The 25,764-nt window shown below is 33.4% G+C and overlaps 1 protein-coding gene across 3 annotated transcripts; it reads right to left on the bottom strand.

Annotated features, from left to right (window-relative positions):
- Positions 1 to 14,586: 14,586 nt before the first annotated feature.
- LOC131593424 (G-type lectin S-receptor-like serine/threonine-protein kinase At4g27290) lies at positions 14,587 to 22,020 on the bottom strand. 3 transcript variants are annotated; one of them, XM_058865918.1, is made up of 7 exons: positions 20,695 to 22,020; positions 20,331 to 20,465; positions 19,922 to 20,079; positions 19,627 to 19,840; positions 19,277 to 19,514; positions 15,156 to 15,306; positions 14,587 to 15,084 (listed from the first exon to the last, which is right to left on the bottom strand). In XM_058865918.1, exons 1-7 carry the CDS (start codon positions 22,001 to 22,003, stop codon positions 14,779 to 14,781), a joined length of 2,511 nt encoding a protein of 836 aa, XP_058721901.1. In that variant the 5' UTR covers positions 22,004 to 22,020; the 3' UTR covers positions 14,587 to 14,778. The 3 variants fall into 3 exon arrangements, with proteins under 3 accessions (XP_058721901.1, XP_058721902.1, XP_058721903.1); XM_058865919.1 differs by having other exon boundaries at positions 19,922 to 20,076; XM_058865920.1 differs by lacking the exon at positions 15,156 to 15,306 and having other exon boundaries at positions 14,902 to 15,084.
- Positions 22,021 to 25,764: the final 3,744 nt, after the last annotated feature.

Genomic DNA, 25,764 nt, shown 5'->3' with positions numbered 1-25,764 from the left:
GATTTGATCTGGTTGGTATATCTGAAGCACCCAGAGGCATCCATAGTTGGCAGGTCTTGTCCAGAGATGTAGATTATCATGTTATGTTTGGGGTTTGGGAGAGCTTCTCCTTTCGAAAAACACAGTGTCTTCCCTTAAAACATCTCTAAAATATTTCCTTCGTTTTAAAATGAGTGTCGTTTAAGAATTTTGTATATAAATTAAAAACTGTCATCATATTGTCAAAAGGCATTGCACTTTTACTAATTAACCTTGAAAATATGTTTAAAATAGTATACAAAATAATTAAATAACACAATTAAAAATATAGCAACCATTTTTATAATATTTATTTTAAAATAAATTTTATTTGATAAAATGACACTCATTTTAAAATGAAAAGATTATAATTTTGGGGGAGTTGGATAGAAATGAATAGTTTTTTTTTTCTCGCGTCATTTCATCTTTAAAGTGTTGACGTAGTATTTTAAATTGGTTGATTGGAACTAACGACCAAGGTTGTCAGAATCGAGTTTTTACCTTAACTCGTTTTACCTAGGTAAAATCGAAACGTAAAATCGAAACGTAAAATCATAGAGTTTACCTCATATTAAAATTATATTAAATTTATATATACGACATATATATACTAATATAATATTTTAAATGCATTAATTATTTAAATTTTTAACTTAATTATAAAACAAAAATATATTATATCATCATAATAAAGTGTAATATTCACAAATATGTATCAAACTACATATATTGTCCACCAAATCATAAAATATAACATCCAAAAAATTATAAAAAAACAATAGTTTCATAAGTTTTTCAAGTTCAAAAAAATAAATCTTTTCATCTTTTTCTTCAACTTAATCAAAAGTTCAATCCTTCTACAACATCATCTTCATTAATTAGAACATTCATATTTGACTTGATAAAATTCATCTCCAAATGTTAATTTTTTTTAGTATTTTAACCAAGATATGAATGTGAATAAAATTAAAAAATCCATAGAGAAAATTTATGGGCCAAAATATAACATGTGATTTTTAACTTTGACAAAAAAAAAGTAAAATCAGGACAAAGAGTAAAATCCAACGATTTTACATGATTTTACACGATTTCACTAATTTTAGAAAGATTTAAATCACGTAAAATCGTTCCAGAATACGATTTTACATAAAAAGATTTTTACCTGCGATTTAACACGAAATGCTAACCTAAAAACGTGAAATCTATAGAGTTTAGGTTTTAAATCGAGATTTTAACAACCTTGCTAACGACAGCCTAGGATTTATCTAGTATGTTTGTAGTTTTAGCTAGTTCTCTTTATATATATATATATATATATATATATATATATATATATATATATATATATATATATATATATATATATATATATATATATATATATATATATATATATATATTTCTTTTATAAAAAAATAAGTTTGACATTTAAAAATAAATGAAACAAATTTCATAGATTATGTTTACCAAAGTATCAAATTGCAATTGCCAAAGTATGACTTTTCTTATGCTTACAATAAACTTCTCCTTTTGAATCTTGAAGAAGAAATAAATATTTGTCAAATCTCATATAAAATGGTGAATAGATCCACCATTGCTCAATAATTAAATACAAGATAATTTTGTTCATTGCTTTCGTATATGTGCTGGTGTCGTACGCGTAATTAAATACAAGATATTTTTTAATTTTTTAATATTTGAATCAATAATTTTATTTTTTCCGTTTCATATAATTTTTATAATAAAAAAATATTGAAAATTTATTATTTTTTTACTCAAAATATCAAAATTAATTATACTTTTAATAAAACTTGAAGCAAATATAGGTGAGTGAATTAATGAATTTATTCATCTATCTTAAAAAGTATTTAAAAATAATAAATGATAAAACATATTAAATGGAATTTATACAATACAAATTAATAGAATGATTAAAACTAAAAACTACTAAATGTTGTATTAGATAAATCATTATTTTAGTATTTTAGTAATAAGAAAATTATTTGATAATAGAAAATACAAAATTTAAGATATGTATTTACTCTCTTATTTTTACCCTGAATTTTTTTTGTATTTTTAAAAATGATAGATAGATTTTCAAATATTAATATTTAGATTAGTAATTTTATTTTCCCCGTTTCATATATTTTTCTCAATAGGAGAAAACAATTTTTTTAAAATTTTATTTACTTTCACTCACTACAAATCAAACTTTAACTTTTTTTATAAATTAAACAATTATATTATAATAGAATATTTTATATAATTTCCAAGAAAAAACAAAGTATAGTTAATTATTTTTCCAATGAGATCATTTTTAACCCATACAATTTTATTACCTTTGTCTCACTACAACTATCAAACTTTAGTTTTTTTTTTCCAAATTAAACAATTATATTATGATAGAACATTTTATATAATTTCCAAGAAAAAATAAAGTATAGTTAATTATTTTTCCTGTAAAATCATTTTTAACCCTATAGGGTGCTCGTAGTTTGAACAATATTGGAAGCGCTATTGGGGTACCTCTGGTGACAGACGAATGCACTGCGCATAAACTAAGAGTATCCTATGCAAGGATATTGGTGGAGGTTGATGTAACTTGCAAATTGGTGGAGGAGGTTACGCTAAAAGATAAAGAAGGAAGGAAATTGAAGCAAGCCATAGAATACGAATGGAAACCGAAATTCTTTGAGAAATGTCAAAGGGTGGGGCATCAATGTGAAGAACTAGCAAAGAAGAAAATATGGAAACCTAAAGTGCGGCAGGATGAAGCAGCTCGAGAGCAACCAATTACTCCCACACCAAGGGTTGATACGAGTCAAAATAAGAAACCAAAAGAAGAGTGGACCATAGCAAGCAAATCCATCAGAGATAAAGGTAAGAGACCGAACGCTGAATCTTTAAGTAGTGCGTATTGTGATAATGGATTCCAAATACTAGAGGTGTTGAATGACCCTCTAGTGGTGGTAGATAAAGGTTCGTGATTATAGCCTGGAATGTACGGGGGTTAAATAAAGCTGGTAAGCTAAGGGAGATTAGCTCCCGTCTCCATGAGCTTAGACCAGAGATTATGATTCTGATTGAGACTAGAGTAAAAGCTAACAAGGGTGATGCTGTCAGGAATAAACTAGGATTCACAGGAAAATACTTAGATAATTACAACACACATATGAATGGTAGGTTGCAGCTTGGTTGGGATAATAACAAATGGGAGATAAAGTTTGTTAATAGCACTAGCCAATACATTCATTGTGGTGTGTATGACTTAACTGGGGGATTTAAGTTTTGGATTATTGCTATCTATGCTCATAACACTTTGAAGAAGAGAAGGAAGTTGTGGGATGATATTGAAACAATCCATATGAATCAACATGGACCCTGGTGTCATACCCCAAAATTTGCCTTCCATATTCCATTCATGATGATTCAAAGTTCAAGATTTAATTCCAAAGCTTTGCTCAAACAATCCCAAGATCCACAGTCAACTGATCCAAACCTAAAGGTCAACTACAATCAAAGCATGATTCAAACCTATGATCATTGGTCAAACATCAAGTATAGAGGTGCATAACCATCATCTGATCAAAGCTTGATCATGATTCCATTAATAGAAACTCAGAGATGAACAAATGCAAAAAGGTTCAAATTAGGGTTTCTTTAGGAGAAAGTCAACCCAACTTTGACTGGGCATAACTTTCACATGGAACATCAAAAATTCCCCACTCAAAGCCTATTTTGAAGGAAATTGGATTCTCTACAACTTTGCCTCTCATAAGCCAAGGCTAGAAATGCTTCATTTGAGAGGTATGATGCAAAAGATTACAGGTCATTTTCAGGCATCCTTCAAAAGCAGTTTTTTGTCAAAGAAGATATGATCAAGATAAAAACTCCAAATGAAAAATATGTTCCAAAGTGGCTTATAGAGGACATCTTTAGGTTTCCAAAAAGTCTTAGAACTCATTCATAGCTTAAAAATTGAGTGAGATACGTTTGGTTAAAGTTGGGTTATTTTTGGAGGCAAAATGTGAAATAAGAAGGTTCAAATTGGAAACGTTTGCAAATGGGCCTATGGTATTATGATACAAACTTGGTCCACAAGTCATTAGCATGTCCAAAACCATATGCCACAAATTTTAGATTTTTATTTGATTTTTATATGATCTTTATTCATTTAAATAATGATTTAAAATTGTATAAATCAAAGGAAATCAAATATTTGAAAAAAGGTTGCATAAATATTAATTCCAATCAGCATTTATATCACAATATCATATAATTTTCGTGGTATATTTATTGGAAAAAAATGATACAAGACTTGGCCAAAATAGAAAGATTTCATAGAAGATTTGAATCAATTTTCTCAAATATGGTAATATTGGATGCAAGGACTTTGGGCTCTCTTGGTTGACCTAATTCTGTTTCACTATAAGTATAGAACATGAGTCAAGGGAATAGGGGTTGGAGGATGGGATCAGAGGCACACTTGCAAGAACTTGAAAGTTCATAAAAAACTCTAATTCGGTTTCAAGGAATCAAAGCATTTCAACAGGATTTGAAGGTTGCAAAAGTTCCCTCGAGGGATTCTGAAGGTGACTGGATACTCACGCTGCTTCAACACCCCCAGAACACCTCCATACAAGCCCAAGTAAGTCACTCTGAATTTTGATTCGATTAGCATGTTGTATGCATTCTCTTAGCGTTTTGATCATGTATTCTGGTTTGCCTTGATGTCATGATTGTTTCTGGGTTAATGATTTGAAGTTTGTGTGTCTAAAACGTAATCGGCCATTGGAGGCCGAGTGAGGTTCCTAGGGTTTTAATTGGGGCTTTTTGGTAGAGACAGAATTAGGCTAAATTAGAGGCATAGTTGGATTCGCATGGTCTGGACGGTTTGTTTTGGATAGGTGCGAAAGATTTACATTCAAGCATGGTGGATTCGTTATTTTCCAAGTCCTTAGGCTACGAATGCTTTCGTAGTAAATTCGTAGCAAATATCACAGGTTTTTGCAGGCTCCATGAAGAAGACAATGAGTTGGCTCTCTGCTACTGGTCCATTTGAATTCACGCGCGCGTTTTGTAGATTGGGTGCTCATATGTTTTATACATAGTGATGGGTGCGTTTCTATAACACACATGGTGTCTAGCTGGTTTGGTTGGGGAACGCTGGTTGAAGTTTAAGGGTGTGGGTTCGATCCCCCACGCCCACACATATATTTTTTCTGAATTTTCAGACTCCTGATCCCATGTGCACGCGTCTGTAGGACTAACCATATACCCTCCAGATCTAACCACCCAAGTGCCACTAGCTTCAATCTAACGCCCCAGATTTAGTTCCCTATACCATGCGCCCTAGTGACAATCACACTGAATCAAGACCCTAATAACTTTAATAATTTTAATTATCTATTTATTTTAATTAAAATACTTTTAAATATATTTATTAATATAATAATAATTGTTTTTTTAAATAAATTATTATATGATATTTATATTAAAAGTTTTAATTTGTTGTTCGTTCCGATTAAATCGATTAATCGCTATGGTCAATAATAAATTTTAATTAAAATGTTATTTAATTAAAATGCAATTAATTTCTATTTGATTAAATGGTTTCGACTATCTTATTAGTCGCGATGATTAATCTTTCTATTTTTCTTATTCCAATTCGTTATTCTTTTTAATCGAATCAATCGATTATGAGGGGTAACGATACAAATTAATTATTAAAAATTATAAAAAAAATACTATTATTCGTTATTAGTGATAATCAAATCAATTGACTAAAATCGGTAACGATACAACTTCAAATCTGTTAACTATGGTAATTGAATCAATCGATTATTGCGGTTAATAGTACAAATTAAATCAGGGTTGTACGCCCAAACCTCAAAAACACTTTTCAAACCTTTCAAAACCACAAATTTCAAACTACGGATTTTCATCCTCATTCAAAACTACGATAGGCCATTCAAAAAGCCTTCAAACCATCTCAAATCAAATTTCAATTCTAAGGGCGTACAACCCTCCCCGAACTACGTAGACTCTGATCCTCCATAAGGAGGTACGTAGGCACTTGGCAACAAGGCGAGTCCCCCTCTTCCAAACTCTAATCATGTTCAAATAATTAGCCTTTAACTCTATTTACTGTCTGTCATCTTTCTTTATCTTTTGCCACAAACCTTCATCTTTGCAATGTTAACCTTTAGGAAAGGGTTTTTGGTGCCTAACACCTTCCCTCGACCTGAATATAGTATCTTACCCTGATCTCTTAACTGCGTAGGTTTCCTATTCGCCTTGGTAGAATAAGTGGCGACTCTAAACATTCAATTTTTTAGGGCAGGTTGCTACACCTGGTGCGTAGTGAGGGATTATAATAACGTGGCTACTACACAAGACAGGATAGGGGACAACTGGTTACTAAAGCTGGGTATAAGGACCTACAAAATATGATGAACTCAACAGGGTTATTTGAAATGGATAGCCATGGTGAATACTTCACATGGTTCAACAAGCAAAGCACGGGGCCTATCTATTCAAGGATAGATAGAGTGTTGACTAATGTGGCTTAGTTTCAGAGTAATAATAATAAAGTTCTGACTATTCTCCCAACAGTAGTCTCAGACCACGCTCTTTTACACATCACTGATAACAAGATGAGGACAATAAAGAGCACATTCAAGTTCAGAAACTATTTGATTGATATAGAAGGATATGGCACAATGGTTACAAACAGTTAGAGACAAGCTACAAGGGGAAAACCTATGGTGGTGCTATGGAGAAAATTGAAAAGGCTTCAAATTGAGATGAGAAGGTTTGGTAAACTTGTAACAGATGCGAAAATAAAGTTGGAAAAGCTAGACAGGACCTTGGGCAGATGCAGGCTGAGCTTATGACAAAAATATTTGATGCACATACTATTGAAAAGGTTAAGAGGCTCACATATGAGGTTATCAAGTGGAACAGTCTAGAGGAAAGTATGATGTTACATAGAACTAAACTAGATTCACTACAAAAGGGTGATGAGAATGCATATTTTCATGCTTATCTCAAAACCAAGAATAAAGTTAAAGGTATGTGGTGCATTCAAAGCAGTGATGGCACAATGCTAACCAAACAGGAAGATATAGAGAAGGAAGTTATGAATTTCTATGGAGGCCTCATGGGAAAACAAAGTGAAAACCTGGACCAAATTGACATAGAGGCCATGAGAAAAGGTAATAAAATCACCATGGAGAAGATAACTTACTTAGTGAGCCTTATCACAGCTAAGGAGGTGGGGGATGTTGTGCAGGGTATTGGTGACCTTAAAAGTCCTGGAATTAAGGATGCACCACCTTCTATAAGATAGTCTCTAAAACCCTAACTGCAAGATAGAGGAAAGTGTTTCCAGGAACCATTAGCCTTTGTCATGTTGCCTTTGTGCTATGGAAGCATATACACAATCATATAATGTTGGCATGTAAACTCATGAAAGGATATGAGAGGAAGGGCGGCACCCCAAGATGTATGCTCCAATTAGACCTCCAAAAAGCCTATGACATGATAGATTGGAGAGCTTTGAAGAATTTTATGAAGGAACTAGGTCTGTCACGGGTGTTCACTAACTGGATCATGGTTGTTGTCACTTCACTAACCTATGAATTTAACATAAATGCAAAACTGTCCCAACCTATGGCAGCTAGGAGAGGTGTTAGGAAAGGGGACCCCATCTCCCCCTTGCTCTTTGTAATGATGATGGAATACCTTAATACGCTATTGGTGAAAATTGGAGATGGACCCTAATTTTAACAACCATGCTAGATGTGAGAAAATGGGCATTACACACCTCTCTTTTATAGATGATGTTATGTTGTTCTGCAGAGGGGACATCCAGTCTGTGCAAATGCTGATGGGGATTGTCCAGAATTTACGAACTCCACATTATTAGTGGTAAATCCTAGAAAATGTGAAGTCTATTGTGGTGGGGTTGATTCTAACATCCCGATTTTTTATTAGTTATTTTATTAATTATTTTATTGGGTGTTTTATTTAATTATTTATTTATTTAAAATAATTATTTTATTATTTAATTATTATTTGGTACGATAATTATTTAATTGTGTGTTATTATGCTAATTAGTTATTTGAGCTATTAGTAGAATAATGAGGTAATAGCTATTGGGCCTAATTTTTGATAGGGTTAGAGTCATAACTATCACTTGGTAGAAAGAGAGAGCTCTATAGAAGAGAAGAAAAAGAGGAGAAAAGAGAAAGTGGGGAACCATAAGAAGAAGGAGATCTAACCTAAGGTAGCAAGTGACTCCTCATCCTCATGATCTCTCTGATTCTCCACAATCCATGCTCAGCAGAATCACAATGACAATAACAAAAACGCGCGCATACATTCACAAAAAGAACAAATTCAGAAGGAGAAGAAAAAGATAATGCAAGAAGGAGTAGAGCAAGAGAACTGACCTGAAGAAATTCTTTGTCATTTGTGTTTATTTCGCATCGGAGCTCGTGCGATTCTCATCTCTGGCCTTCGCCCTCTTCCCGCTTGGTCTCCTCCGGTAAGTAAATCCTCGAATTCTTCTTCTTCTTCTTCTTCTTCTTCTTCTTCTTCGCCTCTTGCTTATTTCTTGAAGTTTCTGTGTAGAACAACACGTTACGACTCATAACCACAGAGAATTGAGCTCAGAATCCTTGTGTATCGCGTTCGATTTCACTTCGATAGCTTAGGGTTTCGCGGTGTTGACGAATAGGAAACGAGAATGAATCTGAGGGAAATGTTTGTATGGTGGCCGAAGGTTGCTGATCGGAAGTTGAACGGAGATACTAGAGATTCGATTTGAGAGGACGAGCTCGAGAAATCGCGGCCATCTGGGCGCTAGGGAGAAGAACGAAAGAGGTCTGAGAGTGAGGAGATGGATCGTCATAAAATGAACCCTAATTCCCCTCTTTTGATTTTTCTCTTTTATTTTATTAATTAATTGTTTTTAATTTGAATTAATAAAAACCACAAAATCTGATGAGAATGGATCACAAATGCACTGGACCATTCTCCATCTTTTCCAGATTCTCATCTTTATTCATCATCATCTCCATCTCTTCACATTCTTCTTTTTTGCACTCTCTCTCTCAGATCATCATTTTCAATCTCTCTGTGAACTTTCACTCTTCATCCCCTCCAATATTCTTCACCTCTTCACCACCAACCTTCAACTCTTTCCTCGATTCTCCATTCAACCTTCAATCCGTCTTCCTTAGAAATTCACTGCAGAATAGAAGAAAAGAATCAATCAACGAAATGATAGTCAGAACTTGAATTCTCTCTTTGACGCTTCAATCTTCAATTCTCGACTCATCTTGAATCATCTTCCTCAATCGCATTCAGCATCACATCTTTAATCTTCAGGAACGAAATTCCAACCTCATCATCACCAACAACAACGTTTCAGAACAAGATTCAGAACCGAGCAGAAGAGAATTACAAGAAGAGTGAGAATAGCGAAGCTTGGTTACCTATCATCGAAACTCGTTCTCCGTTATGTGTGTTTATTTCGCATCCGAGCTAGCTGAAGCCGCTCCTCTGGTATTCTATATCGTTAATCTCCTTCTGTATCTCAGGTAAGATAATCCGTTATTCTCTTCTGAGCTTGTAATTTGGATTACACCGAAATTAGGGTTCGAATTAGGGATTTTGATATTTGTATGAATCAAAGGTGGTTTGAATAAAACAATAAGAGACTGAGATGGAGATTAGGGGGAGATATACGACGGAGGGACCAAGATTTCGGTCGGAGAAGACAGATTTCTCCACCGTACCACCGCCGTTTTTGTTCGAGAGAGAAGGGAGATGAGAGTCTGATAGTCACAACAACACAAAACCCTAAATTCCCTTTCTTTTATCTAATTTAATCCCTTTTTTATTTTATTAAAAATCTGATAATCTAAAAAATGGAATAATGAAAATGGATTACAATCTGTTGGGCCTTCACTAATTGCTCATCACACCCCCATGTGGCCCATTGGTAACCTGAAACCTTTACAAAAACAATTCTCTTGGGCCTAATTACTTTCTCACCCCCATGGGCCCATCACTGCCATTTTGGCAATTCAGTCTGAACAAAAAAAATGCCCTTGGGCTCACTTTTGGGCCCTGCGCCCCTATTGCTGCAGACACCATATTTTGATTAATACACCCCCTAACTCTATTTAAAATTGGTAGAATTTAGGACTTTTACTCTATTTTTTTCCATATCTTTTTAGGTCATAAGAAACAATAAAAACACTAATTTTCTCCTATTAATTTTTAGACTTTGGTACAATTTTTGACATAGAAAAATATACAATAAAAAATAGGCTTAATTGCAATTTTAGTCCTCTTATTTTGTCTTTTTCTTGATTTTGATCCCTCTATTTTAAAAGTCACTACTTTAGTCCCTTTTTAAACTTTTCTGTGCAATTTTCGTCCCCTTATTTTGCTTTTTTCTGCAAAAATAGTCCCTACTTTTGTCTTTTGTTCAACAGAAAACTCAAGAGGGGGACTAAAATCATGGTTTTAAAAATGGGGGAACCAAAATCGAAAAAAACACAAAATAGGGGGACCAAAATTGCAATTAAGCCTAAAAAATATTAGTTTTTAGGCTAATTATATTATTTTTTGCTTGCTTGATTTGAATTCTTTTTTATATAAAGTTCATAACGAAAATAGTCCTTTTAATTCAATTTTTACATTATATTTTGAATCATTTATTTTCATGCTTTGGTACCATATTTTCAAGTCATTTTAATTCAATTTTTGTACTAATTTTGTATCATTGTTTACATTGATTTTTGCTTGTAATTGTGATTTCCCATTTGTACATTCCTTTAGATCTTAGGATTTATAATCTTCACACTTTAGGCCTAGTTCTCTTCCCTTAGCAAAATCCTAACACTTAGGTAGAATCATTTCAATTAGACTAGATTCCATTCCTTTCTCTTTTGCAACTTTAAAACATTTAATAAAGGACGACGCGAATCATGCTATTACTTCTTCTATCGTGGGAAAGAAATGATTGAGGCGTAGGCCCCGGTGTATTTCTTTTCTACTTAGTGGGAGAAATGATTGAGGTGTAGGCCTCGGTGTATTTCTTAACCGCTACTTAGAGAAATGATTGAGGTGTAGGCCTTGGTGTATTTCTCTAAATACTTAAACTTTTGGGGTATGATTCAAGTCACAAATAAATTTCCCTTAAAAGATACCTAACCAAAAACACTTAAAACATCTAATAAATGTTCAAATTAAAACAAAGTAAGGAAGTGGTGCGAAGCCTAGTAGTGGGTTTTGTCCATCATGGAATTACATCTAAAAAACACAAACCAATTTTCTCTCTTCTCTCTCTTGCCTCCGAGGCATTCTTTCTCTTGCCTTCAGGGCTTTCTTTCTCCTAATCGGACACGTTGCTTCCTTTCGATCGCAGACAGGTAACGCATAAGACTGCACTCAACGAGCTGCTATCCTAATGCTAGAATGCGAATGTAACTTCGTCCACTAAAAAACTCAAAAACAAACAAAAACTATTGAGCCGAACTACGGCGCTCTGATTCCTAAGAAGGATACGTAGGCATTAGGTCGCAGGGCCTAAGCGAGCACAACTATTTATAAACCTTATTTTCCCCGTGTTTTCCCTTTTCTTCCTTTTGCATGCATTCCCTTAGCATTAAGCTTTAGATTTATAGATAACACACCTTTAGAATAGAATAAACATAAGTGGTTTCTGTGGAGTACCACAGACGTGAGGGGTGCTAATACCTCCCCCTTGCGTAACCGACTTCTTACTCGATCTCTGGTCGAAAGACCTTTTCGTATCCTTTCCTTAATCCAGGTTTTCTGATATTACTTTTCCTCGATGGGATAAATATATTAGTGGTAGCTCTATTCATCATTTCGCGAGCGTGCGACAGACACATCCAAATTTCAGGTCGACACATGCTATTAGATTTTCTAAAAATCACTTTTTTAAAGAATCATGTGTCGGCACATAAAACGTATAGGTTGGTACATACTACTATGTTTGACACAAAATCACTTTTTAAAAGCACTTTTTCAAAGACTTATCACGACACAACTCATGTTACAAAAAAATCATCATCACAGACCCAATTTTCTGCTATCCTATCATTAAAAATTCACTCCTCATATTATAGAATATGGAATAACAACACAACATAACAATCACATCAATTCATCAAGATCTACAACACAACAATTCATCATCATTAACACATCATGTTATTCATCATCAAATCATCACATATAACACAACCTATGTCTATCCTTACCACATACCAATCATAATAAACCATAATTATTTTTCTAACAGCTATATGCCGGCACATCCAAATTTCAGGTCGGGACATGCTATTAGATTTTCTAAAAATCACTTTTTTAAAGAAACATGTGTCGGCATAAAACGTATAGGTCGGTACATAATACTACGTTTGGCACAACATGACTTTATAAAAGCACTTTTTCAAAGACTTATCACGACACAACTCATGTTACGAAAAATACATCATCACATACCCAACTTTCTGCAATCCTAACATTCAAAAATCACTCCTCATATTATAGAATCATGGAATAACAACAAAACAAACAATCACATCAATTCATCAATATCTACAACACAACAGTTCATCATCATTAACACATCATGTTATTCCTCATCAAATCATCACATAAAACACAACCTACGTCTATCCTTACCACATACCAATCATAATAAACCATAATTATTTTTCTAACAGCTATATGTCGGCACATCCAAATTTCAGGTCGACACATGCTATTAGATTTTCTAAAAATAACTTTTTTAAAGAATCATGTGTCGGCACATAAAACGTATAGGTTGGTACATACTACTATGTTTGGCACAAAATCACTTTTTAAAAGCACTTTTTCAAAGACTTATCACGACACAACTCATGTTACAAAAATTCATCATCACAGACCCAATTTTCTGCTATCCTGTCATTAAAAATTCACTCCTCATATTATAGAATCATGGAATAACAACACGACATAACAATCACATCAATTCATCAAGATCTGCAACACAACAATTCATCATCATTAACACATCATGTTATTCATCATCAAATCATCACATATAACACAACCTATGTCTATCCTTACCACATACCAATCATAATAAACCATAATTATTTTTTTAACAGCTATATGTCGACACATCCAAATTTCAGGTCGAGACATGCTATTAGATTTTCTAAAAATCACTTTTTAAAAGAAACATGTGTCTGCATAAAACGTATAGGTCGGTACATACTACTACGTTTGGCACAACATGACTTTTTAAAGCACTTTTTCAAAGACTTATCACGACACAACTCATGATACAAAAAATACATAATCACAGACCCAATTTTCTACTATCCTAACATTCAAAAATCACTCCTCATATTATAGAATCATGGAATAACAACACAACATAACAATCACATCAATTCATCAAGATCTACAACATAACAATTCATCATTAACACATCATGTTATTCATCATCAAATTATCACATATAACACAACCTACATCTATCCTTACCACATACCAATCATAATAAACTATAATTACCCCCTTACTTTGAAATCCTCACAACTTTGATATCTCTTCAAGACCTAAGGGATGATTGTCTCCTCTTGGTTCCTCTGTCCTAGCCTCTTATTTCACGTTCTCCCAATTTTCACGATCGTTCATAATGAATCCTTCAGTCCCATATTTTCCCTTTTTCTATTAATTTATTCTCCCTAATTTGTCTTTTACCATCATACCCTCACGTAATCACATACACTTACCATTACGCCCTTTTTCTCCTTTTCACCTTAATATTTTATTTAATTATTATTATTATTCTAAATAATATAAACTATAATTACTAAATCTAAATAACTTCTAATTAGCATCCATATTCCACTAATACCCAACAACATATCATCACACATCACATAATATTCCTAAAAATTTATAAGTAATCATTAAAATAAAGAATTCTAGATTTTGGGGTGTTACACATAAAGGTTTCAATATAATTCATATACAACCCCAAAATGTTTAGATGATCATAGGTGAGGATTCTTTACCTACTAAAATCGTTAAACTTGGATTTATAAAGTAGAAAAGAAAACAACAATGAGTATGTTTGGATTGACGGTGAACAAAATTGATTCAAGCATAATTGAGTTTGATATAATTGATTTTAACAGAATTGAGTGTAACATAATTGATTTGTGTTTGGATACATATATGTGAAAGTGAATTGAAGAATAAATATCAGTGCGAAAACACCCAGAATCAGTTTTGGAGGCGGAAGCTACAAATTCTAGCTTCAAGTAGAATCAGTTCTGGAGACAAAATCAATTCTATTTTTAAACAATCAAACACCTCAAAATCACCCAGAATCAATTCTACATCTCTAGAATTGATTCTAGGACTTGTAGAAATGGAACCAAACATACACAAATAAAACACTCAAAGAAAATTAAAAGCATTCTTCTTTATGCATATATTTCAATCCTAAGGCTATATAATGCTTATATAAGTTAATGTACACTCAAATTAAGATAACAAAATAAACCACATGATAATGATTTTATTAGACAAACTAATAAAATACACCTAAAAGATTTCCTTCTAAATAAACTAGAAGATTCATAATTCGTTAAGCTCCATCAACCTGTCAAAATGACATAATATACAAATAGATAAAATAAAATTTTCATCTAACATCCAATAATGAAATAGTGACTTCATTGATTGAGGAAGAAATTAAATTTTGGGTTGTACAATTTCCCTCGGTGGAGACCCTTTCTATTATGAAACCAGGTTCCTTTGGATGAGCTAAAACAGTTTCATTTGTCAACATCGCAAGCACTGTTGTCATATTAGGTCTATTATTTGGATGGCGTTGTAGACATAAAAGACCAACTTGTATGCAACGTAAGGCTTCAGATAGAATAAACGAGTCCCCAAAACAATCATCAATCAATTCTTTTGAGTTCCCCTCTTTCCACAACTTCCAAGCCTACAAAATTTTTTTAATAAAATTATTTACAATTTCATTAAGGGAAAATAAAAGTTGTTTGTGTTACTCACATGTCCAACAAGATTGTGATTGCAGTTTTGATATGTAAGTCCTCTATTTTTCTTTCCACTTACAATCTCTAGCAATAATATGCCAAAGCTAAATACATCAGATTTTATGGAGAATAGTCCATCAATAGCATATTCAGGAGCCATATAACCACTGAAAAATAAAAATAAAATGCTAAATTGAATTAAAAAATAACCAATGTGTTGAACAATCAATACATAATCCAATGATTTTGTTATGTATAGCTCATTATGATTAGGTTTTACTTTAATTAATTAACTATTATTTATGCATTTACTATAAATTAAATCACCATTTATAGGGAGATTAATTCTTCTAATTATATGACATATTTCAGATTCAAATTCTTCCCCAGTATTCTATATATACAACCTATGTATTCCTTATCAAAATGTAGAAATAAAGAGGGTATTTCTACATGGTATTAGAGCACAATCCGAACCATCCCTAACCTAGCATCACAAAATCATGGGAGAACCCAAATCTGATTAATCACTCAAAGTAGAGAATGAATCATTTCTGGCATTTCACACGAAGGGCTCACTCACCTCATCATAGGCCATAAATTAGATAGTCAAAACTATACCCAATGGGTAAGGTTAGCCAAGATCTTCCTCAAAGAAAAATGAATGGAAGGCTACACCATTTGAGATACTAAGTGTCTTGATAAAGGAGACAAAAACTTTCAAAAATGGAAGCTGAGAACAGCCAAGTAATGTCATGGATGCTCAATACCATGACAAATGAAATTGGTGAAATTTTCATGTTCTACGATACTGCAAAAGAGATATGGGATGCAGTGAAGGAAACATACTCAAACATTGATAACACATCTTTCGTATTTGAGGTTAAAAGCATTATTCATGGCCTTTGATAGGGAGAATCTTCTGTTATTGGGTATTTTAACATACTTAACAAACACTGGCAGCAACTGGACATATTTAAAGATGTTACATGGCGATGTACAGAAGATCAAAACAATTATAATGAATTGTGGGAGAAAGATAGGATTTACAAATTCCTAATGGGACTAAACAAGGATATAAATGAATTTCGTGGAAGGATTCTTGGAACCAAACCACTTCCCAAAATTTGAGAAGCCTTTTTCAAAAGTGAGAAGGGAAGAAAGTAGGAGAAAAATCATGTTAGGGACACCCACCTTTGTTCCATACAATAAGAGTTCTGAAATGGTAGCAAGAGTAGCAAGAGGAAATCAGTCTCAACCATCAAAAAAGAAAACATGTCCTTGGTGTGATCACTACAAGAGACCTGGTCACACAAAGGGAACATGTTGGATCATACATGGAAAACCTTCAGAGCCCAACTGTTCAAAGCCAAGGAGGGTAAAGGTAACACGTCATTTTAAAAATCAAGAATACTCTAACTCATCTCCTTTTAGAAAAGAACAAATGAAGACTCTTCAAAAGCTCTTTCAGCAAACTATGTTAACTGCAGAAAAAGGCGGTGCTTCTGTAGTGACTCAAAGAGGTCATTACATGCTTGCTCATATTGGCCAGGAGTATTTCAACCTAGCTCTAAGTTCATATCTTCAAAAGGTTGGAATTATTCACCAAAGTTCGTGTGTGGATAATCCCCAACAAAATGCGGTAGTAGAAAGGAAGAATAAACACCTCCTAGAAGTGACTAGATCGATCATGTTAGCCTTAAATGTCCAACAACATTTTTGGGGAGAAGTTGTCTTTTCAGCAACTCACCTTATAAATTGAACGCCCAATCATATCCTTAACTTTAAGACCCCACTCTCCACACTTCAAAACTTATTCCCAACCACTAAAATCATTTCAGGGGGAGCAACCATACATACTTCCTATTGAAAATTTAGAATAACATCTTTGGCTCTTGAACTAAGCGATCATGAAAAATTTTACCAGACCAAACTTATGACACTTAACCAATCGAACCTACGCCTAAACCAGCTGAAAAATTTACCAAACCAAACCTTTAATATTCAACCAAGTGAAAGGAAAACAGAAGTCATGAGGAAAACAAGAACAAAATAGACTGAGGTTGTAGTCCCAACCACATCTAAACAGAATTTTGGCCTAAAAAAGGAGGAAGGAAGTAGAGTCAAGTAAAACTTCAATGCAAGGGCATGAGTGAAACCAGGCTCTAGGAAATGATGTTCATACAGGTAATATTCTCCATATTCCTGAACATGTTGATATAAATACAACATATATTTACATTTCTATTGCTATTAGAAAAGGGGTTAGAACTTGCACTAAACACCCTATTAGAAATTATGTCTCCGATGGTAAATTGTCACAAAGTTACAAGTCCTTTGTAGCAACTATTGAAACATAGAAATTCCAAATAATATTCAAGAAGCATTGCAGAAATGTGAATGGGAAGAAGCTGCAACAAAATAAGTTCAAGCACTTGTAAAAAATGGAACATGGGAGATAACCACTATACCAAAAGGGAAGAAAGTAGTATGATGCAAGTTGATATTTTCAATCAAGTAAAATGTTGATGGAAGTGTAAACATGTACAAAGCCTGGTTGGTTGGTAAGGGGTTCACCCAATGTTATGAAGTATATTATGAAGAAACTTTTGCATTTGTTGCGAAACTTAATTCTGTCCGGGTTCTACTATCTTTAGCAACAAAACTAGATTGGTCCCTGCAACAATTAGATATAATAATACATTTTTTAATGAGGAGTTAGAATAAGAGGTATATATGCAAATTCCTTCGAGACTTGAATTACCCAAGACGTACAAAATGGTGTGCCAACTTCACAAATATTTATATGACCTCAAACAATCACCAAGGGCATGGTTTGGAAGACTTACAAAAGTTGTTAAGTAAGATGGATTTGTTCATTGCCAAATAGACCATACTATGTTTGTCAAGCACTCTATGAATGGAAAGATAACCTTATTTATTATCCGTGTTGATGATATTGTAATAACTTGGGATAATGTTGAACAAGTTAACCAACCAAAGAAGTTAAGGACTTAGGCTAGATCAAGTATTTTCTAGGGATGGCCGATATTTCAGTTTCTCAAAGGAAGTACACCTTGGATTTACTTCAAGAAACAAATATGCTTGGATGAAAAATTGCCAATACTCCGATAGAATCAATAAGAAGGAGTGAAGATGAGAATGTACAAGCTAATAAAGATATATATCAAAGTCTAGTTGGAAAATTAATCTATCTAACTCATACCAGGCCAAACATTAGTTTTGCTAAAAAGCATGGCTAGTCGATATATGTCAAATACAACTGAAACTGACACGAGAAATGTGAACATAATACTCTAGTACTTGAAAGGTATACCAGGTCGAGGACTATATTTCTAGAAGAACTCAAACAAAGGTATTGAAGTCTACACTTATTCAGATTAGGCAGAGTGTTTATCTGATAGAAAATCGACTGCAGGTATTGAACATTTGTGTGGGGGCAATATGGTAACTTGGAGAAGCAAGAAACAATCTGTTGTGGCTAGGAGTAGTGCAGAAGCAGAATTCAGAGCTATGACACAAGGTATTTGTGAAGGAATTTGGCTTAAGCAAATGGTAGATGAAATCAAAATTCCAACCAGCCACACCATGAAGATATTGTTTGATAACAAGGTTGCCATAAGCATTGTGAAGAACCCGATTCAGCATGGTAGAACAAAGCATGTAGAGATAGACAATCACTTCATTAAGGAGAAAAATTATCATTAAATTATAAGCGATGATCGTATTCCATCATGAAAGAAAACTACATACATTCTAACAAAAGCACTTCCAAGGAATGTATACAAGAATATCATATCCAATCTAGGTATGATAGACATTTACCACCTAGATTGAGGGGGAGTGTGGAATAATCAATACAAAATCAAATGATTATATTTTGTAAAACTCGTTAGGATTAAGTTTTAATTTAATTAATTAGTTTTTATTTATACATTTACTGTAATTAGAATCAGCATTTATAGGGAGATTAATTCCCCTAATTTTATGATAGATTTTAGTTTCAAATTCTGTCCTTGTACTCTATATATACAGCTTGTGTATTCCTAATAAAAATATAGAATTAAAGAGTATATTTATACATAAAGTATATAAGATATTAGCGAAATTACTTACTGTGTCCCAACTACTCTGTTTGTGTTCCCTTCAACTTGATTATCACCACAAATTTTTGCCAAGCCAAAATCTGAGATTTTTGGATTCATATCACTATCCAACAAAATATTACTTGGTTTTAGATCTCTATGTATGATCCTCAATCTAGAATCTTGATGAAGATAAAGAAGTCCACGAGCAATTCCACATATGATGTTAAAGCGCTTTGACCAATCTAAAAGTTTCTTTCGAGCTGGATCTGTTAAGAATGTGCATTTTATTGATAAGTGTTTTTTTTTTCCAAAATGGAAAAGTAGGTTCAAATTTATTTTAATTGTTTACTAATGATCATGCTTAATCGAGATACTAACCAAAAATAAATGAATCTAAACTTTTGTTGGGCATATATTCATAGATAAGCATCCTTTCTTCTCCTTGAATACAACAGCCAAGAACTTTGACAAGATTTCGGTGTTGCAGTTTTGAACATAATATAACTTCATTTTTAAATTCTCTCGTTCCTTGTTTAGAACTTTCCGACAGTCTTTTAACGGCAATCTCTCGTCTTTCTAGAGCAAGTATACCCTAAATTTTATAATTAAAAAACATTGAAAAATAAGACTCAAGCATTTTCTCATGTATTATACCAAGTTATTGTATATTTACCTTATATACCGGCCCAAAACCACCTTCTCCAAGCTTGTTATCATTTGAAAAGTCATTGGTTGCGTCAATCATTGTGGAAAGATCGAAGAAAGGAAGCTCAAAATCTTGTTCTTCTTCCTCTTTCATTTTTGTTAAAATGATATTCTTTGATCTATCTTCTGTTTTTAAATGATGTCAATATCACAATAATTATATATGAAATATATGGGTTGGACCTACTGTAAATTAATTATATATGAAATATATTTTGTAAATAAATAGGTTTTTATAATTAAAAAGGCTAATATAATAAGGTGGTGAGTAAGTGACTTATTAATGAAAAGAGGTTTTTTTATGGTAGTATTAGTTTTGTTAGTAATTTATTTAAATCATTTAATTGAAATGAAATGTTTCTATTCAAGAAATTTACCTCTTTGCTTTCTTTTTCTCTTGCAAAGGTAGAAGATTATGATCACAAGTAGGAAAACAATGACCAATGGAATAGTGATTGCAATTGTCAAAGTATGACTTTTCTTATCTCCACCAGAAACTTCTCCATTTGAATCTAAAAAAAAATAGAACTTGTCAAATGTTAGATAAAATAGTGACCTATTATTGCTCAATAAATGAATAAATAAATGATTAACTTTTTTTCTTCTTCATTTTCTTCTATACAATTTTCTATTCATTTTAGTCTATTAATTTTTTTCTAATGATTTAAACTTTAAAGTACATAAGATATTTCTAATAATAGCGAGTTCAATTAAAATGTTTAAGAAGAACAGAAAATTTACCTACTAAGGAAGCATCCATTCGAACATATAGATCTTGTTGAACGGATGAAACCTGTTTCAAACCAATAAGATCACCAAACCATATACAACAACCACTACCATCTCCTCTAACATCCAAGTTTGAATAACCCGTGCAAGAACAATTTTCCAAACACTTTTTCTTACAATCCACAATTGTCATATTAGCATCGACCCAAGTATGTGTAGTTTCCGGTAATTTTAATCTAGAAAATCTTCCAAAACCATCATTCACCATGCATTTAGATGCAGGGTGAATTTTGCGTACACATCCTTGTGTCCAATTAAAAGTGTTCCAATTTTGCGGCGATTTAGGCACAAACCCATCTAAACACTGGCAAATAGGTGACTCGTTAGGAATACATTCTCCATAAGAACCACAGGGATTGTAGGCATCACAATCGTCTCTTGGCACAGACTCATAAACCCTCCAAATATTGTCTTTTGGAACCCATGTAACGCGTTGACGATTATCAAGTGTTTGATTCAAATAAGTTATGGAGACCTCACTCTTGCTTACAAGACTATACGTATAATAAACTTCATTTGAATTGTTCACAAATTTTGTATGAACAATTGGAGTAACGCTCACCGCAGGCGCTCCACTAAATCCAACTCCATTCCAAGGACCACTCCTATGAAACTCAATGGATCCTTTTTTTAATATAATTTCTGGATTACTATTAAGAACAATACCCCAAGTTAAATCTCCCGAAGACGGATCATCCCAATTTTTCCATGAAGTTAATTGACGATTGAGACCTATTTTTAGATCCCAACCTAGCTTCATATCCGGCAACAAAGTATCACAAGGAAAATCAAAACCTTGCCATAGAAAGTTATTATTGTTGTCTTTGATTACAAAATTTCCATTGTCTAATAGTTGAGCCACATGTGAACTTGTAGAAGACAAAGATTGTGTTGTGATGTTTACTGACCAAACAAGAGTTTGATTGTTATTGGTAAGTAGTACGAGGTTTCCTTCTTGGTTTATGATCAACATGGTTGAGTTGGAATTGTTGTCTTTGATTGGATTATCACGGTTTGCAACCCAAACTATTCTTCTATTTGAGATGTTTTTGTACCATATTCCAACATAGCGATTTGTGGAACTTCCTGGTCGGAAAAATCCTAACTCAAAAGTTCCATCATTAGAAACCAAGGTATTGCCATCATCAAGAGATTGAAATTGAGTGATTGAATCAACTGCGGTGGATAATTGAGAGAAGAAAAATAATGAAACTATATTGGAAATAATAACAAGAACTTTGATAGGAAGAAAATTGGCCATTTTGGAGTGATTGAATTTTATGCATACATGGTTTGTGTTTATATATATGACTCGTCAGTATAGATGTGAGACTTTTAGTACTAGAAAAAGAATGTGATTGTTCATATTCGTACAATATATGAGAACCACAAATTAAATATCTCTAAATTTTTTAGAATATATGATAACCACAAAATAAATATATAGCTAAAATTAAAAAGAATGGTTATATAGTTTCAGATGCCGAAGTCATTGATTGAATTCTTAATCGATCAAAGTTAGTTTTTAAATTTTTTTTAAATTTCATTTTTATTAATATATTTAATTAAAGTGATTCTTAAATAACTTTTGTTTTAAGCAAATGGTCAAGAAATTAATTTACCACTCTCACACTTACATATGATAGTCATTGTTTTTGGCGTTTTTACGTTAATGTTCTCGTAAGATAATTAGAAATTTTTAGAGAAATACCGGAAATTTAATTGAAGTTACTATTTTTTTACCGTGTGGGATACTGGAAATTTATAATTTCCGATGCCGGAAATTTTAAATTTCCAGTGCCGGAAATTTTAAATTTCCAGTGAAGAGGTACAACATACTGAAATTTTTTAAATTTTTGGTAATTGGAAAAAAAATGAAAATTTCGGTAATACTAATGATTATTTTTTTCTTAAAAAATAAAATTGGTAAAATAACTACCCGACATAGTGTAGAATATATATATATATATATATATATATATATATATATATATATATATATATATATATATATATATATATATATATATATATATATATATATATATATATATATATATATATATATATATATATATATATATATATATATTAATTGTCATACATATATTCATAAAAAACAAACTAATAGGATTTTCTATACATGTCTTCTCAATGTCTAAAGCGACCAGCATATGCTGATTTTCAAGCTTTTGCATCATTGGTACAATTCTTTCTCCAACGATCAGTGACGGGTGGCAATGGACAATCAGGTTTCAACTTTACTTGAATCCAATGATTCTCGTTGACAAAACCAACAACAATGATTGTGTGTACTCGTATACATAGGTGGAGCTGAGATAAGGGCAAAATTGTGATGTTAAGTCTCATGGTGTTGGCTGGGATTTTTGATTTGAGCTAAAATCCCGCCAAAGAGAATGAAGAGCATTGTGAGAGAAATATTCTCAAGTCGAACCACATTTGGTCGAATAAGAACCAAAAGGAAAAATAGATTATTGGGCCCAGAAATACTTAAAAGCCCAAGAAGCAGGCAAAAATGCCCAAAGGATTCAAATGAAAAGTGTATTTCACGCAGGTTAAGGTTTTGGAGGGAACAGGCACCTCAATATAGAACGTGGAAGCGTGGGATGGAAGTTAAGGTAAAGAACATGGACTTCTAAGTGTGTAACGCCTGCACTATAAATAAAGAACTTTGTACATAGTTTTAGAGGTTCACAACTTTACTAACGCCTGCACGCTGTAACACTCAGAGTACCCAAGCAAAATGAGTCAAGCAAGGGCTATGTATGTTTGAACCATCTACTTTTCTGCAAACTTTAAATGTTATGTCATTTACCTTTTATTCTTGTTGTTTTCCTTTGTTTATTTGTGATTTGATTTTCACCAAATATGTTTTTACAAAAAAAATATATCATTCTAAGTGTGTTAGACGCCGTGTTGAACACCCTCATTCTCGTAACTAAAACAAAAGAACTTCTCACAAAAACTCTAAACAAAAGCACTGTTCTGAGATTCCCTGGTCGATCTCACAAGTAACCTTTAAGAAGAGTCTAGCGAACTTTACCAAAACTCGAGGTGAACAAAATGGCACGCCCAGTGGGACAGTGCTAAAGATTTTGTTTTTAGTTATTGTGAAAGTTATTTCTTCCTTTTTCGTTGCTATGTGTGTATGAATTTAAGAAGTGGTAAACAAGTGTCCAGAATGTCACGATTGAGCACAGACACGAGCACTTCAAATCCTTCACTCTCACAAGTTTCTGCATAAAATGTGGATGTCATACCGATGAACACCACGACACAAAGTGCGACAGTGTTATCTCCCGTGAGATCGATGTTGATCCCCTGCATGTTGCCAATGCAAATTTTGTCGAGCCAATGGAAGTACGCATGGTCGAAACTACTAATGGTTTTGATGTTGATATGAGTGAGATGATTGAGGCTACTGAGGGTCTCAATGGAGAGTAAGATAATATAATCAAGGTTACTGAAGGCATTGGGGATGAGAAAGTGAGTATTTTTGAGCCACTGGAACTGATGATGGTAGGGATTACTGAGGATCCTAAAAACCATAAAGGCGACAAAGAAGCGATGGAGTGTAACGAAAAAGGGGGAGAAATGTATGAAGAAAAGGTGGCACAATTAATGGAGATAGTTTTTCCAAAACCTGAAGAAGATTTGGTCGAATTTCTCAATCGTTGCAAGTTGAGTAATTAAAGGACTATGTTATGGCCAAACTGCAACGTGGATGAGAAAACTGCTAAGAAATTTGAAGACCTTAAGAAGGAGGAATCCAGGAAGGGACACCTGCGAGGAAAAGGACCAAAGGTGGTGTTCGACCATTCAAGGAAAACTTTCAAAGTCCAAAAACCGCAAAGTAAGGCAAAGTTCTCGTATTAAAGAACTTTTGTGCCACCTACAAATTCAGTGGAGAAGGTTTCAAAGAAACAAAAAGGCTGCGAGGGAAGCTAGTCAAGAAACTACATGCGCCTAGAAATGAAAAATATAGAAAAGAGCCTGCAAAAGAAAGATTGACAATGCTAGCTCCTACAGAGGGTTCAACGTCAATGGAGTGTAACACTTATGTCGATGATAAGGATGATGATATGTTATCTGAAAATTTCGAGGAAAGTTCAGAAGATGACCTGATCATCCATTGTAACATTGTGTCAGTTTTACCCATGGAATACGACTGTGTATCTGAAGTCTCAGAGGCTGAAGATGAGTCAATAACTGAAGAGGCTAGTGACCAAAAGCCTTTATGCTATTATGTAATGGGTAATGGAGTTATAGAAGAACAACAAGCTGTGTTTGAGAAACCCACTACATGCATGATGTATCAGCTAAAGCCTTTTTTCATAAGGGCAAAAGTGGATGGATTTCCAGTAAACAAAGTCTTTATTGATGGGGGCGCTGCAATGAACTTGATGCCTCAATCATTGCTGAAAAATATTGGCAAGGTTGACACAAACCTACGCCCACATAACATGGTCTTGTCAAACTATGAGGGGAAGACAAGCCACATATTGGGAGTGATTTAAGTAAGTTTGTCAGTTGGATCGATTGTGAGACCAACGTTGTTTATGGTAATTCCATCCAAAGCAAATTAAAATTTGTTATTAGGGCGAGAATGGATTCATGGGATAGGAATTGTACCTTCGATGTTGCACCAAAGAGTGTCAATTTGGCACGAAGATGGTATTGTTGAGAATATAGAAGCTGATCATGGTTACTTCACTATTGATGCAAAAATGGTGAATAGGAGAAACTTTAACAAAGAATTGGCGACAATACCTCCGTGTTATCCAGAACATGAAGTTTTCCAGCCACGTCCAGATGCTAAAAGTGTTTTAACCCTGCACCCCAAACATGGTTTCATTTGGGACCAAGAAAAATTGGACAAACATCCAGCTGACGAAGAGGGTTTACCACCCAGTGGGTGGGATGCTGAAAATAATGGTGACAGTGTCTGAGTCGAAAGCTCTGGCAAGGATTTTGGCCTATGTATCTGAAAACAGATTAAAT

Source organism: Vicia villosa, linkage group LG3 (assembly GCF_029867415.1).
Source record: "Vicia villosa cultivar HV-30 ecotype Madison, WI linkage group LG3, Vvil1.0, whole genome shotgun sequence".
NCBI classification, from domain to species: domain Eukaryota; kingdom Viridiplantae; phylum Streptophyta; class Magnoliopsida; order Fabales; family Fabaceae; genus Vicia; species Vicia villosa.
This window is presented reverse-complemented; position numbering and strand designations above follow the sequence as displayed.